The 14,259-nt window shown below is 44.1% G+C and overlaps 1 protein-coding gene across 3 annotated transcripts in view; it reads left to right on the forward strand.

Annotated features, from left to right (window-relative positions):
• Positions 1 to 14,259, forward strand: part of LOC147419326 (basal transcription factor complex subunit-like protein) — a 113,219-nt gene that overhangs the window by 34,923 nt on the left and 64,037 nt on the right. For all 3 annotated transcript variants that reach the window (XM_086505991.1, XM_086505990.1, XM_086505989.1), the window contains exons 3-6: positions 11,817 to 12,084; positions 12,198 to 12,244; positions 12,859 to 12,896; positions 12,965 to 13,010. In XM_086505991.1, coding sequence (XP_086362117.1) covers positions 11,817 to 12,084; positions 12,198 to 12,244; positions 12,859 to 12,896; positions 12,965 to 13,010 — 399 coding nt within the window. The remainder of the gene's footprint in view (positions 1 to 11,816; positions 12,085 to 12,197; positions 12,245 to 12,858; positions 12,897 to 12,964; positions 13,011 to 14,259) is intronic.

Here is a 14,259-nt window from a genome sequence, read left to right on the forward strand (position 1 = left end):
ACACAACTGTACATCAGTCAAATGAAAAGCCCTCTTGTGGGGCATCACATAACTGCATGTAAGGGAGAGAGAGGGCAGTGTGTAGCGTGCAGGGCATCACTCCTGGCACCACACTGTACATAGAGGGAAAGGAAGCACTCCATAGCTCTTAACCTGTGGGGCAGAGAACAAAGTGAGGCTATTCCCAACTAAAAAATTCAGCGCCAACTTTTTTGGAAAGGGCATGTTCATGAAATTTTGCCACTTGGCGCATTTACAAGCATTTTCCCGTTTCGTGTTTGCCGCCTAAAAATCTCCCGACTGATTGCTCAGTTGACTTCGCGGCAGAGTTGTTAAATGTTCCCCTAATCATACCGGAGGTAATGACGCGAACACATTTCACGGCCCAAAATAGCAGTTCCCTAAATTTTAGGAAATGATTCCGTTGGGCTCCTTGTGGTCATCTGACCATCTATTCTCATTGGGACCGCATCCAAAAGTGCAATGTGGCCCAACTGTCGGATACTTTCTGTTGGTAGTCACACCTTGACTTTAGGCCTTTATTGAGTTCACTTCCTAGTATCCACCAACTTGCTGAGTGCGATGGGGGGACCTATATGATCTTTCTCTGAGCCTAGACATCCTCTTACTATACGAATTCCAATGCCGACCACTTCCTGTCTGTGGGTGAAACTACCGTTCACATTCGCCATACAATGTCCGACCGTTTGCTACTTCAAAAAGAGGGTCTCAAAAATAAAACAAAACCCATTGGAGAGAAACCAACAACTAAAGTTAGCAGTTGCCACGTCCTCGTGACAGAGTTAACAGCTGCCACGTCCCCGTGATATACCCCCCTCTTGAAATCGCAAACGTGCTCGATTGCATACCATAAATACACGCCATTGATAATCTTGTGCTATTAACACTCTTTTATCATCGCATGTATCGGCCAGAAAGGTCGTAACACATAGATACAAATGACTTAATGAGACCTTCATACTTTTGTCATTTGCATCTATTACACTGAATTCATATGTACATTTGATGTACTAGCTCCATCATTACCCCTCCTTTGCACACGTTGGGTTGGGCCATAGGTAGGTTTTAACCCAAAGGCTTCAAGGTAAAGCTGCAATACATTTGGTGACTCTGATAGTTCATGCTCTTCCATCCACTTTGCATCCATAGGCGGATAGTTCTTGAACTTCAGCAAATAGGGTCTTGCAACTTGTCCTTTAACTTTTCTGTCCTTATGTGCCAAAACTTGCTCAGATACGAGGATCTCATCAAGTTCCTCAACTTCTGGCTGATCCTCATCTGGCATATCTTCTGGCACATCACCCACGAAGGGTCTTAGAAGACTCACGTGAAATGCATTATGAATCTTCCATGCATCAGGCAATTTTAGCCTGTAAGCCACATCGCTGATCTTGTCAAGCACTTGAAAAGGCCCATAGTAACGCATGCTGAGCATAGGAAACAACTGTTCCTTGCCCTTCATCTTCTTTAACCTTGCCTTTTTGAACCTTAACAAAACTCAATCACCAAGTGATAACAACAATTCACGACGGTGACGATCAGCAACCTTTTTCTGTTTTGCCCGAGTCTTTTCCAAAGCAATTCACGACTGTGACAATCAGCAGCCTTTTTCTATTTTGCCTGAGTCTTTTCCAAGGCAACTTTAATTTTCTTGTACATTTCATCCATGTTCTCAACATATCGATCTGCCTCAAAGTTCTTGTCCTTTGAATGCAAAATGGGAGGAACCTTTTGGCCGCCTTCAACAGTTTCAAAAGGTGCTTTGCCAGTAGACGAATGCACCGTATTATTGTACACATACTCAAACATAGGCAAATACTGTTCCCACTTGCCCTTATTATCTGACACATAGCATTTCAGCAGATCTAAGACAGTAGAATTAGCCTCTTCTGACTGTCCATCAGTTTGTGGATGAAACAAAGACGAGAACTTGAGCGTAGTGCCCATGTTCTCAAACAATCCTCTCCAGAACAAACTGGTCATGCGAGGATCACGATCACTGATAATCGATTGTGGCATACCATGGTAGCTAAACACATTGTACATGAACAAGCGTGCCGTTTGATCAGATTTTATCTTCTTCCTGACAGGGATAAAATGGGCCTGCTTGCTGAACCTGCAGATAATGGTCCATGTACCATCATTCCTTGTTGGCGTTCTTGGAAGATCAAAGATAAAGTCCATAGCAATGCTTTCCCATGGCTTATCCGGAATCGGCAATGACATAACAGCCACGATGCCTTTTGCCTGTCAAACTTGACCTTTTGGCAAATCAGTCATGCTCGCACAAAGGCATCCACATCTCTCCTCAAGGTAGGCAAGTAAAAGAATGTCTCAACCGCTTGCACTGTAGCATCAATGCCACGATGCCCCGCATACGGTGGGACATGACTCTCTACCATGACCTTATGTCACAATGACCTAGTGACACAGAGTCTGCCATGCATCATATCATGAAACCCTCTCTGAGGAGGTAGTGCTCATGGCGTTGTCCTTCCTGTAGCTGTTCGAAGATCCTTGCAAAGTCTTCGTCACTCGCATACTGTTCCTTCATGTCATCAAGCTCATGATGATAAGGAATTGACATAGCTGAAAATTGTGGCTTTCTTGATAACGCATCAGCCACCACATTCTTTTTGCCTTCCACATGTACAATCTGGAAGTGAAACATGGAGAGAATGTTTGCCCATCGCGTATGCTTTTCTGATAGCTTTGACTGTGTCAGAAAGTATCGCAAGGTCTGATGATCCGTTTGGACAACAAAATCAGCACCTAGCAGATAGTGTTTCCAACTTAAGAGCGCATAAATCACAGCCAGTAACTCTTTTTCATAGACCCGCATGGTCATTCTGGCCCTTGCAAGATTCTGCTCTCATAAGCTACTACCCGTCCATCTTGCATTAGCGCTGCTCCGATGCTACTGCCACACACATCACACTGGACCACAAATGACTTCTTGAGATCTGACAAAACAATTACTGGATCTGAAGTCAACTTTTCCTTTGAGAGACTAAAAGCTGAAATCTCTTTTTGGGTCCATCTGAAAGTGACCTCTTTCTTTTGCAAAGCGTGAAGAGGCGATGCTATCTCTCAAAATTTCTGATAAACCTTCTATAGTAGGAACACAATCCCAAGAAGCTTCTGACATCGTGCTTAGTCTTCAAGTCTGGCCATGTCTTAATAGCTTCGACCTTTGCGGGATCCATTCTGACACCATCCTTTGAGACTATGTGGCCAAGAAAGTGGATCTCTTCCGGGAAGAATTCACTTTTCTTACGATTGACAAGTAACCTGTGACTGCACAGCTCTTCGAACACAATGGTCAAGTGACGCCTATGCTCCTGTTCATTCTTCGAATACACTATCATGTCATCGAAGAACATCCCAACAAACTGTTGATGCGAGCGGAATATCCGGTCCAGCATTCTATTGAACGTGGCAGGAGCATTTGTTAGCCCAAACGGCATCACTAGAAACTCATAAAGACCAAATGTCGTTCTAAACGTAGTCTTGTACACATCCTCTGGCCTTATACGAATCTGATGGTACCCACTCTTAAGGTCTATCTTGCTGAAAATTGCAGCACCCTCTAAACGATCGAGAATATCATCAATTCTAGGAATAGGAAACCTATTATTGATGGTATTCTTATTCAACGCACGATAATCAATACACATGCACCATGAGCCATCCTTCTTCTGCACTAGGAGCACTGGGGAGCAAAAGGGTGAAGAACTAGGCTGAATCGACCCCTTCTCTAATAACTCCTCAACCTGGCCCATAATCTCTTTTTGCTGCGCCGCGCTAACCCTGTAGGGGGGTCTATTTGGTGGGCTACACCCTGGCACCAAATCTATCCGATGGTCTTCAGGTCTCTCTGGCGGCAATTGCAACGGTAATGAATCAGAAAAACAGTCACTAAACTTTTGCAAAAATGCTGACCTTTCTTTGTCTAACACAGATAAATTTGACTGATCACTATCTGAGACATTACGTGCAAAAATCAAGTACACAAAAAGATGATTCTTTATTACAGAAGTGATAGTAGAAGCAGATACAATAGGGACTGACTCTCCTTTAAGCTTTACATCCAAGATGTGAGTTTTGTCCCTATGCTGTACAATGATCTTTTTGTTGTAGGTATCCAAGACTCCATGCACTCGGAACATCCACGGGATCCCCAACAAGGCGTCACATCCTTCCAGTGGCATGATGTAGAACTCTTCTGTGTCCACATACGACTGAATATGCAGACGCAGCTTTCCAATGATGGGAGTAACACACTATGAGTGGCCAGGACATGCCAACCCTGCCTCTGCTATGTACCCCATCTCTTCAGCTCTGATGCCCAGCTTCATAGCTAACTCTGGTGAGATAAAGTTGGCTTTGGCACCAAGATCAAAGAAGATGAGTGCCGTCTAATCCCTAACTTTACCCCATTCCCTGCATAACTCATTGGCATCTGTGCTGGGCCTGTCACCCACCACGTCTGGCACTAAACCTGTCGTGGGTTTAGGCTTCTTGCCTTTCTGGTCTTCTTTATCCTCTGAGTCAGCTGGTCTTTTCCTTCGTGGACAATTGGTAGCAAAGTGACCAGGCTACTCGCATATAAAGCATTTGTTCTCAGCCATTAGGACCTTCCTTTCCTCGAGCGACTTGGGCACAAAAGGCTTCCTTTTTAGTTTCTTTGCCTGCGCTGCAGCAGTCCCGACTGTATCCTTGTCCTTGGTGGCCTTTTCTGACCCTTGTGATGCATCAGGAGCCGTTTTCACAAAGGGCTTCTTCGCTGAATTTTTCTTTTGCTGCCCTCCTTTGTCGTTGCTCGGAAACCCACTGTCCTCTCCTTTCAACAAGGCAAGACCAGTGTTAGCAACTTCCATTAGCTGAGTGAGGGTAGCCACTCTGTTCTTTGTACAGTAATCGCGAAGCCCTTTAGGCAACCCACAACAATACTTCTCTATCTGCTCTATCAATGGCACAAATCTGTAGGAGGTCACTGAGAGTAACGCTTTACAAAACCTCCTATTGTACTCCAGCAAGCTCTTGCACGAAGCTGAAGTAAGCTGGTGCCAATCTGTCATGATGTCGGCTTCAAATTCATTTGACAGCCAAGCAGATGCAAACATTTGCTTGAAGTAAACCCAAGTGGCGGGTGCCTATCCTTGCATTAACAATGTCGTCCACCAAGTAAGCGCATTGTCCTTTAAAAAAGTGGCAGCTTTCCTGACCTTCGAGGCCTCTGTAAAATTCCCTCCTACATAAGCTATATCAAACTGCTGGAGGAAAGTGAGAGCCTTTGTCTTATCCTCGAAGCCACTGAAGGTACTGAACTTTACAGCTGCACCACCTTCTTTGTAAGCTTTTGGCTTCTCCAGTGCCCCCAAGTTGTCATATGGAATGGTCTGCAACATGGCCATTGTACTAGGGACCATCTGTGCCTCTTGGTCATTGAGATTCTGCATCAAAGGTGCTATATCTGGCTGCTGTCCAAAAAAACCAGCCATGCCAAAATTGACCTGTGGCACCCCAAACTGGCCCTGATTGCTCTGAAAGCCTTGTTGCATGCCAATGTTACCATACATGGGGTTTGGCGTCATGCCATGCATACCCCCAAACACTATTCCCGGCATGTACTGCTGGTTTCCAGGTGCATAACCAGCCATACTTTGGAACACGGATCCACCTCCGAAATACCGAGGATGTACCGTGGGTGGTGGAAAAACCTGACGCATTGCCTGGAGATTGGTTCGCTGTCCATTCAATGCAACATTTTGACCCTGAAAGGTGGCGGGCTAAACTGGCAAAACCTGTGGAGTAGGGATCCTCGCCACCTGTTCATGGTTAGGAGGGACCTGTCTAGGAGCCTGACGTGACTCCGCAACATGTGAATGCTCCCTATCCTGCTCAGTCGCATGGGGGACTTGGGCTTGAGCCTCAACGGGCTCTGTACGCTGAGGGCATTCCCTTGCCTGTTGTGACTTTAATGGTGCTTGCAAATAATCCATAAACCTGGGATTCTGCACCAACTGAGTGAAGAAATTCACAGCAGCAACTAATTGTGTCTTGAACGCATCCTCTTCAAAGTGCCCAGTCATGAACCCTAGAACCTGTTCTCGCTGTGCATTCATACGAACAAAAGGCGTAGACAGTGGCGGTCGTGAACTCTCGCCAACTTCATGCTGTAAAGGAATAGCCTGTCTACCCTAGGAAGAGGAACCCTCTTCTCTAGCATTGTCTGTCCTATCAGCCATAATGTAATTCCAAGTTCCTGTGCTGTTAGGTGCAGCGGAATTATTGTTTGCGCTTTGCTCAAGATGAGTGCTCCAAACTGTGCTCAAGGTTCCTTTTGTTCTTATGGAAGGTAGAGCCTTCCGTTCTTAATGAGAGAGTGCTATGATCACAAACAAAGTGAATGGACATTGTGCGTGCAAGTGTATGAGACTGAGAGATAGAGAGAGAAGAGAATACGTTACCAAAGATGTTGTAAAACCCTCCGCCAAAGGCCCCACTCTTGTCGGCGAGAGTGGTCTACTTATGATTGCACAATCTGGTACAAATGGAATGCATGGGACTGATGCAAGTCTGGGCTATGTCGACGATGACGACGGTGATGACGAAGTCGACCTAAAGGCTGAAATATGCAATCTTTCTACTGCTGTCCAAAAACGCTATGGGCTGAAATCTGCGACTAGTCCAAAAACTCTGATTTGGGGGCTGTTTTTTGTGGGTCTTTGTTGCTGAAAATCTGCAGGTTTAGGGCTGAAAACTGAGGTTTCTTAAGGGCTGAAAACTGATGGTCCTTCCAGCTGAATTTGCTACCTTCTTAGGGGTTGATCTTGATGGTTTTCCTACTGCTGAAATCGTTGCATGCTGTGGCTGAAAACGCTGCAATCTGCAAACGCTGTGACAATCCAAGAACGCTAAGGGGAGCTATGCAAAAACGCTAGGGAAACTCTTGCAAAAATGCTATCTGAAGGTGCTCTTCAAAAACGCTAGGCTTGAGAGGATCTTGCGGGAGGATCTGATGCAAAAACGCCAAGGGGAGGTTCTTGCTTCTTGCTTGGAGGAAATCCACCAAGGGTCTTGTTGGAGAAGTTGCCTGCTGAGCTTGGCTCCTGTTGCCTCTTCTGCCAAATAGTGCTAGTCTAGGTTTGCTTATATACAAACTTACTCAATTTGCCCTACCTACTTTCCAACAGAAGTCACTTAAAAATAATAGTGAAAAATGTCAAAAATGGGTAAAATAGGCTAAATGCACTGGAAAATTTCCCTGAAGGATTTTGATGGGAATTCTTATGATCATGCTGTGTGCAACCAGCGGATATGCATCTACACTAAGTGACTGGGCATGCACGGTCTACGAATAGACTCACAAAAGTGTCAGATCACTTCTAAATCTAGACTGATTGGAATGACTGAACCCTTGTCGTGCTGTAGCTTGTCCACGGACACATAGGGTTGGATGTGTCACGTGACATGTGCTTTGTGTCTTCGCCGCAAACCAACCAAGGCTCACTTCTTAAGGAAAAAGTGATCTTGTCCCTGCGTCGGAACCATGAAACCGGCCCGTAGGGCGGTAGACGTTAGCTTTCACCCGATTCTTTAACACTTGACTATACGACACAAAGCAATGACTTAAAAGGAACCTGTAACTGAGACTGGAATTACACTTCAAAACAAAAGCACGGCGAGGAAGCTAAAATGCTCCCAAGCAGACAGCGACACCTGTAGGCCCCAAAGGTTGGCGCCCCTTTCGGTATTTCTTTATTCTTTAACAGAAGGAATAAAACCTGTGGTCTCCTACGAGCTGCCCCGCACAATCCAGGCTAAGCAACACCTGTTCTAGCCTGATTTCGGCAGCATAATTGTACTAGGACGCTTCATAGTCAGTATCCCCATGCAATAGATGACTTTCCCGACGCATACGGACACTTTGCAAATTCTGGCGAGAATCTGTAGCACGCTGAATTCTCTGTTTTCTGCCCCGAAAATGCGCCAAATCACCTCTACAGCGGTCCCCTCGCATCCCCGAACCTCCTAGGGGTATTAGGAACCGTTTAGGGCCGAAACCCTAAAGCTGCAAAAATACACAGCAGGCTGTAATTCCCTGTTTTAGGCTCCGTTTCGCGTGCCGGTCGCATCTGTAGCAAGACCTCGAGCTCCCGCACCTGTAGGGCTACTTGCCCTTTGAATTGGACGAGATTTCTCAGGTGAAACCTCCCCGAATTCACCTTTACCTGCGGGGGATTAGCCACTAGCTAACCCCGGCAATCGCGCATGAACCCACACAACTGTACATCAGTCAAATGAAAAGCCCTCTTGTGGGGCATCACATAACTGCACGTAAGGGAGAGAGAGGGCATTGTGTAGCGTGCAGGGCATCACTCCTGGCACCACACTGTACATAGAGGGAAAGGAAGCACTCCATAGCTCTTAACCTGTGGGAGAGAACAAAGTGAGGCTATTCCCAACTTAAAAATTCAGCGCCAACTTTTTTGAAAAGGGCATGTTCATGAAATTTTGCCGCTTGGTGCATTTACAAGCATTTTCCTGTTTCGTGTTTGCGGCCTAAAAATCTCCCGACTGGTTGCTCAGTTGACTTCGCGGCAGAGTTGTAAAATGTTCCCCTAATCATACCGGAGGTAATGACACAAACACATTTCACGGCCCAAAATAGCAGTTCCCTAAATTCTAGGAAATGATTCCGTTGGGCTCCTTGTGGTCATCTGACCATCTATCCTCATTGGGACCGCATCCAAAAGTGCAATGTGGCCCGGGATACTTTCTGTTGGTAGTCACACCTTGACTTTAGGGCCTTTATTGAGTTCACTTCCTAGTATCCACCAACTTGCTAAGTGCGACGGGGGGACCTATATGACCTTGCTCTGAGCCTAGACATCCTCTTACTATACGAATTCCAGTGCCGACCACTTCCCGTCCTGCGGGTGAAACTACTGTTCACATTCGCCATACAATGTCCGACCATTTGCTACTTCAAAAAGAGGGTCTCAAAAATAAAACAAAACCCATTGGAAAGAAACCAACAACTAAAGTTAGCAGTTGCCACGTCCTCATGACATAGTTAACAGCTGCTACGTCCCCGTGACAGATCGTATCTATAATGAGGTTAGCTTCACTAGAAACATCATCATCCAAACCATCATCCTTGCGAACAATCACATCTCTATCATGCAAAAAATGCGTGCGTGCTTCGAAGAAGACATGACAGCAAGAGTTCTTTTCATGCAATGACTTGTGCTTTTCTAGACTATGGGATTGTGTACTGAGAGAAACAATCATACTACGTGTATTAACCTCTTGTGAATCATGAGAGTGAGAGAATAATGGCAAAGAAGGAATGTTGTTGTCACAACGAAGGACCACGGGAGGTGCTGCTTCAACGGTGAGAGAGAGAGTGTTTTCTTTCCAATCAATGCGTGAATTATAACCTTTAAACCACTTAATGCCAAAAATCAAATCACATCCTTTGAGAGGAGAAACCACAAAACGACGTCGAAAACTGACATTTTGAACTAACACTGTCACTTGAGGACATTCATGTGTGAGCGAAGAGTGCATGCTAGGAGCAAAGCCAGAGATCTCAATGGGATCCATGGGGAGAGCTTCTAAACGTGCGCTCTTCACAAGAGAGTCACTAATCACATCGTGCATACTAAATCAAACAAGATCACCATGCGTGTACTATTCACATGACCATAACACAAGATGAGAGACTCATCTACATGATCATGAGAAACTTCAAACACATTAGTGTGCTCACTGAGTGCATTCACAGATGATGTGGGTTCAGTGGGTTCTTTTGTGGGTTCTTAGGGTCTTCTTTCTTAGGACAATCTTGTTTCATGTGACCTTTAGTGTGACACTCAAAACATCTTTTGTCTCGTGCGTATTCGGCTCGTTCTTCAAGAGTTAACCAACCTCCTATGATTCCTTGAGCAGAACTTAGGGGTGTCTTGAGTTTTCGCCTTGCCTTTATCATCATTGTGAGACGTCTGTGCTCTAGGTGTAGAAAAAGAATTACCGTCATTGTTACCGTGCTTACCATTCGGTTGGTCTTACGAAGTACTCGACTTGTTCTCCTTCGGCTTGCTTTGTTGTGCTTCATTTCTTGTGCTTAGGCGATTCTGACGGCGTCATTATAGTCCTTAGTGCTGAAAACTTGCACATTGAACTTGATGTACTCGTCTAACCCAAAGAGGAAAGCCTCCTTGCGATCCTCATCCGACTTACACAATTGCACGCCAATCTGCAAAGTACGGTTATGGGAAAGTGAATAGTGGTGATCCTAGATGTCATACTCATTTACAGTTTGTGGCTAGAGGAAAATGTGCTACACTTTCACCAGGCCTTGCGAATTTTGCATTGGGACTTGTATGCAAAGCAGCCAAATTTTGCACGGAGTGCTTGTATTTAGGACATCTTATTTCTGCACATGGTGTTCAAATTGACCAAAATGGGTGCGTATTGCCGATTCCACACACCATACATGAGGTGAAATTCTTTCTAGGTGTTATCAGACTCTTTCGGAAGCTCATTCAAAATTGCGCAAAAATTGTTGAATCGTTCACTCACTTATTGAAAGGTATATGGAGCAAGCAATGGGTAGCTAGTACTTTTATTACATGGTCTGATAAGCTTTACATTCTTTCTAGATTATCAGACGGCTTGTTGCTTTTGTGTCAATGTTGAAAACTGTGGATCTCGGTAAGCCTTTTATGGTGGGACCGGATGCTAGCAATTATGCTGTTGGCGCTAAAACTGATCGGCACTTCAAACACGGGCGATGTTTTAGCGAACAGACTTGGATTCAACTTGAAAACATGAAACTCTGCACATAAGGGAATGCATGCAAGAGACAAGTTCTCTTAGGAGATGTGTTCATCCCTAAGGTAGGCACCAAGCTATTGCGTTCCTCAGGCCCGACAACCAGCTACACAGAGAAAGATGGTGGAAAAGTATTCCATTAAAGGTGTTCTACTTTTCAAGCAAGGGAAAGTGTGTGACCAACAATCTGGCTACTTGCCATCAGTTTTTATATGAGTGTTGTGATGCACCCAGCTAGTATTTTTATTGGCTGCACATGAAAGATTTTGTTGAGAACTATGTGTGGGATTGTGCGCAATGCCAGCTTAACAATGCTGAGCATCAAAACGCACATATTCAAGACCCACAGCTTGTTCCCATTGTGTGCTTCACTTGTAACTTAGGATGGCCTGCATTCTGCAACTGTTTTGAGAAGGTATTTGAGCTGGCAGTATTTGCAAGAAGGTGCACGGGGGATCAAGCCTCAATGCAATTTCATGAAAGCATAGAAGTCACATGTAGATTGTCATGCAGTAAGCACTCAATTTTTATATGGGTCATTGACTCGAAGCGCACAGTAATGCTGCAAGAACTCGTTCAGTTCATGTACTCGTTGGAAGTTGGTAATTTAATGTTTGGAAAAATATAAGCTGGGTTTATACTGATGTTCTTGTTTATAAACCCAGTCACCAACAAGGAAAGTATGCTCAGTCACCAACAAGGATGCTTAAAAAGTTCCAGAATACAAAATGATGATATTAAATTTATTAGAGAATACTTATGCGAACTTTGTCATTTTGCTTTTCTACATTCTTTCTTGATTACGTAAGGGAAATTTTTTTTCCACTCTCTCTAGCAGCCTTGACGCATTGGATGTTCTTTTGGGGAAAAAGAAAACGTTCAACTACTTATCAATGGTTTGTAAGTGCAAAAAGGGTAGTTATCTCAAAAGTTTTGTTTTTCTAATGCAGGTCGTTCTGTTTATAAACTCCATTCTGTTGTTAAACAACTTGAATGAGGCTGTGGTTATTGCTTTTGGCACCCGAACTTGTGGATTTGTTTTTAACTCAAATTTGGAAAAGACACAGAATGAGAAGCAGAATGTTTCACCATCATCAAGACTACTAAAACAGGTGGAGGAATTCTTGAATAAAGAGGATGTTCTGCCAACTCCGGCAGAGTCAAATACAGTCAATGAGTCTTCACTCTTGTCTGGTGCCCTTTCCTTGTCTTTATGCTGTATCCTTTATATGTTCTTGGTTGTGCGTGGTGTGAGTGGACTTGACGTCTTTAGTCTAGTCTCAGAGTAATTTTTAGAATGATTTTACTGGTTAGTTCTTGACAGTTTATAGACATACAGAGAACTTTGAAAGCTGGCCCATCTCATCCGCAACCACGGGTAACTTCTTGGATTATTGCTTGTGCTTTGATGTGCCACTATTCTCTCGTGTTGAATGTCCAGGGGCTTTGATGCTTGTGTTGTTACTCCTGAAGCTCCAATCGATTGAAGGTTTTTTCACTGGAATTTCTAGCTGTATTTTGTGTGGGTTGAAGAGAAATGTGCTCTGATTTATCTGCCTCTGCCCTTTCTATCCGTATATTGGGGGGGGGGGGGGGGGGGGGGGGAGGAAACTCGATTGAAGACGACTGGGAATCCTGGAAAAGGTCCTTTGTTTTTAAATTGAGTGCTTTCATCCCTGTATAGATGAAATTTTGTAATTTTATATTTTATGACCTTTTTCTGTAATGATTAGACCATCGTTGCTTCCTTCTTGTATAATTATGGAATACGGTTGTCGTATAGAACCATGGCCTTTGGTGAATGAACCTGGTGGGTCAAAAAAGGCTTTAATAAATATTCTCTTGGTTTATGTTGAAACTTTTTCTGAAGAGCTGCAAGAGGTTTTTGGCCCATGTTGGGAGGGACATGCATGTGAGGGCTGTCTTGATGAAAAGCTAAATTTTGCCCACAAAGCTTTTGATGATTAAAGGATTGCATTTCTTAATTCACAGATATTGTGCTTGCAATGCAAATCAGATGCTCCTCAGCAGTACGTACCTTCCTGATTGTAAATTAGAAAACCTCTATAAACGTTTTTGACATTTCAAACGATTCCAGGTACGTGGCAGTTATGAATGCAGTTTTCTCAGCACAACGCTCCATGGTATGTGCATGTGTATATATTTATTGGTGGTAGTATTTCAATATGGTGTTCTTTTTTATGTACTTAAGTCAAATGTCAAATGTTATTTCTGGGAGTTAAATGTCAATCTAATAAAATATTTTGACGTTGCTCACTACATTCTATGTGTACCACTCCAGTATTTCATTAGTTTTGAGTGGCTTTAATTCTGGCTTTGTGTTTTCTGTCCTAGCTTCCTCTTTACTACCAAGAGTCTTTTTTTGTTCCTAGTTTTTCTAAGTTCTGATAAAATGTCGAACACCAATTGAAATTGTTCGGCTTATGAATGGAGTTCTGCAGGACATCTCTTAGCTTAAGGTTACAAATATGCCTCTTTAAGCGTTCAGCGGCATAAGGGAAACACTGATTTTTGTTGATTGAATATCAGCTTCAGTTTTCTGTAGTTAAGATTTAACATTGCTTTCTTCGCTCTTTGTCTCTGTCTCTCTTTGCCTCTCTTTAGTTGAGGTATACTTTTTTTTGTGTGTATTGTTATGGTCTCATAAGCCACATTGGCCTATAAGGAATGTTGAATATACTCTCTTGGGGTGCGTTACTCGGCCCACCATAGACTTGGGCAGGCTCGATGATAAGTGTGATCATCGCAAGTTCAGATTATATATATGGGACTTGCTTGGTTGGATAGTTCATTGCAGTGTTGTGCACATGTGTACATTTTGTGCAATTTTGAAGGAAAAGTCAAGTGACCCACACTTAGAGATCTGGAGCCACAAACATTGAAGATTTGCGCCCCTGAACTTTGAGGCTAGTGCGACAAACTCAAGGGCTTCTTTTCCTCACACTCTGTGCACCCACTGACCTATGGAAATTGAGATGTGGTCTCACACACAAAGCTGGCGGCGACTTCCGGAATTCTAGCTAGGTGTGCTTCATCACTCACATGGCAGCCTATGACTTACGGATCTCTATGTGACTAAGAAAGCAGCCCTCTCCCTCAGTCTGGTCATTCATTCAGGGCAACATCCTGGCGTTTTGCAAGGCCTCCCTTCTGCTGGTGATCCTCTTCTGCAACCACCTCCAGTCAGTCCATTCAAGGCCTTGTTGGTGGCACCCTTTGCTGCCCATCTTCCCCATCATCAATTTCATCCTCAGCAGCCAAACTTCCCTCACATCTGCTGTGTTTCTGCTTTTCAGATGTGCGTTTTAGCAGCCAGCATTCATTCAGCCTTTGAGTTCTCTCACTTTGGGTGTGTAAACCTGCCCCAGATCT

This window comes from Adiantum capillus-veneris, chromosome 29 (assembly GCF_014529385.1).
Source record: "Adiantum capillus-veneris isolate H3 chromosome 29, ASM1452938v2, whole genome shotgun sequence".
In the NCBI taxonomy this organism is placed as follows: domain Eukaryota; kingdom Viridiplantae; phylum Streptophyta; class Polypodiopsida; order Polypodiales; family Pteridaceae; genus Adiantum; species Adiantum capillus-veneris.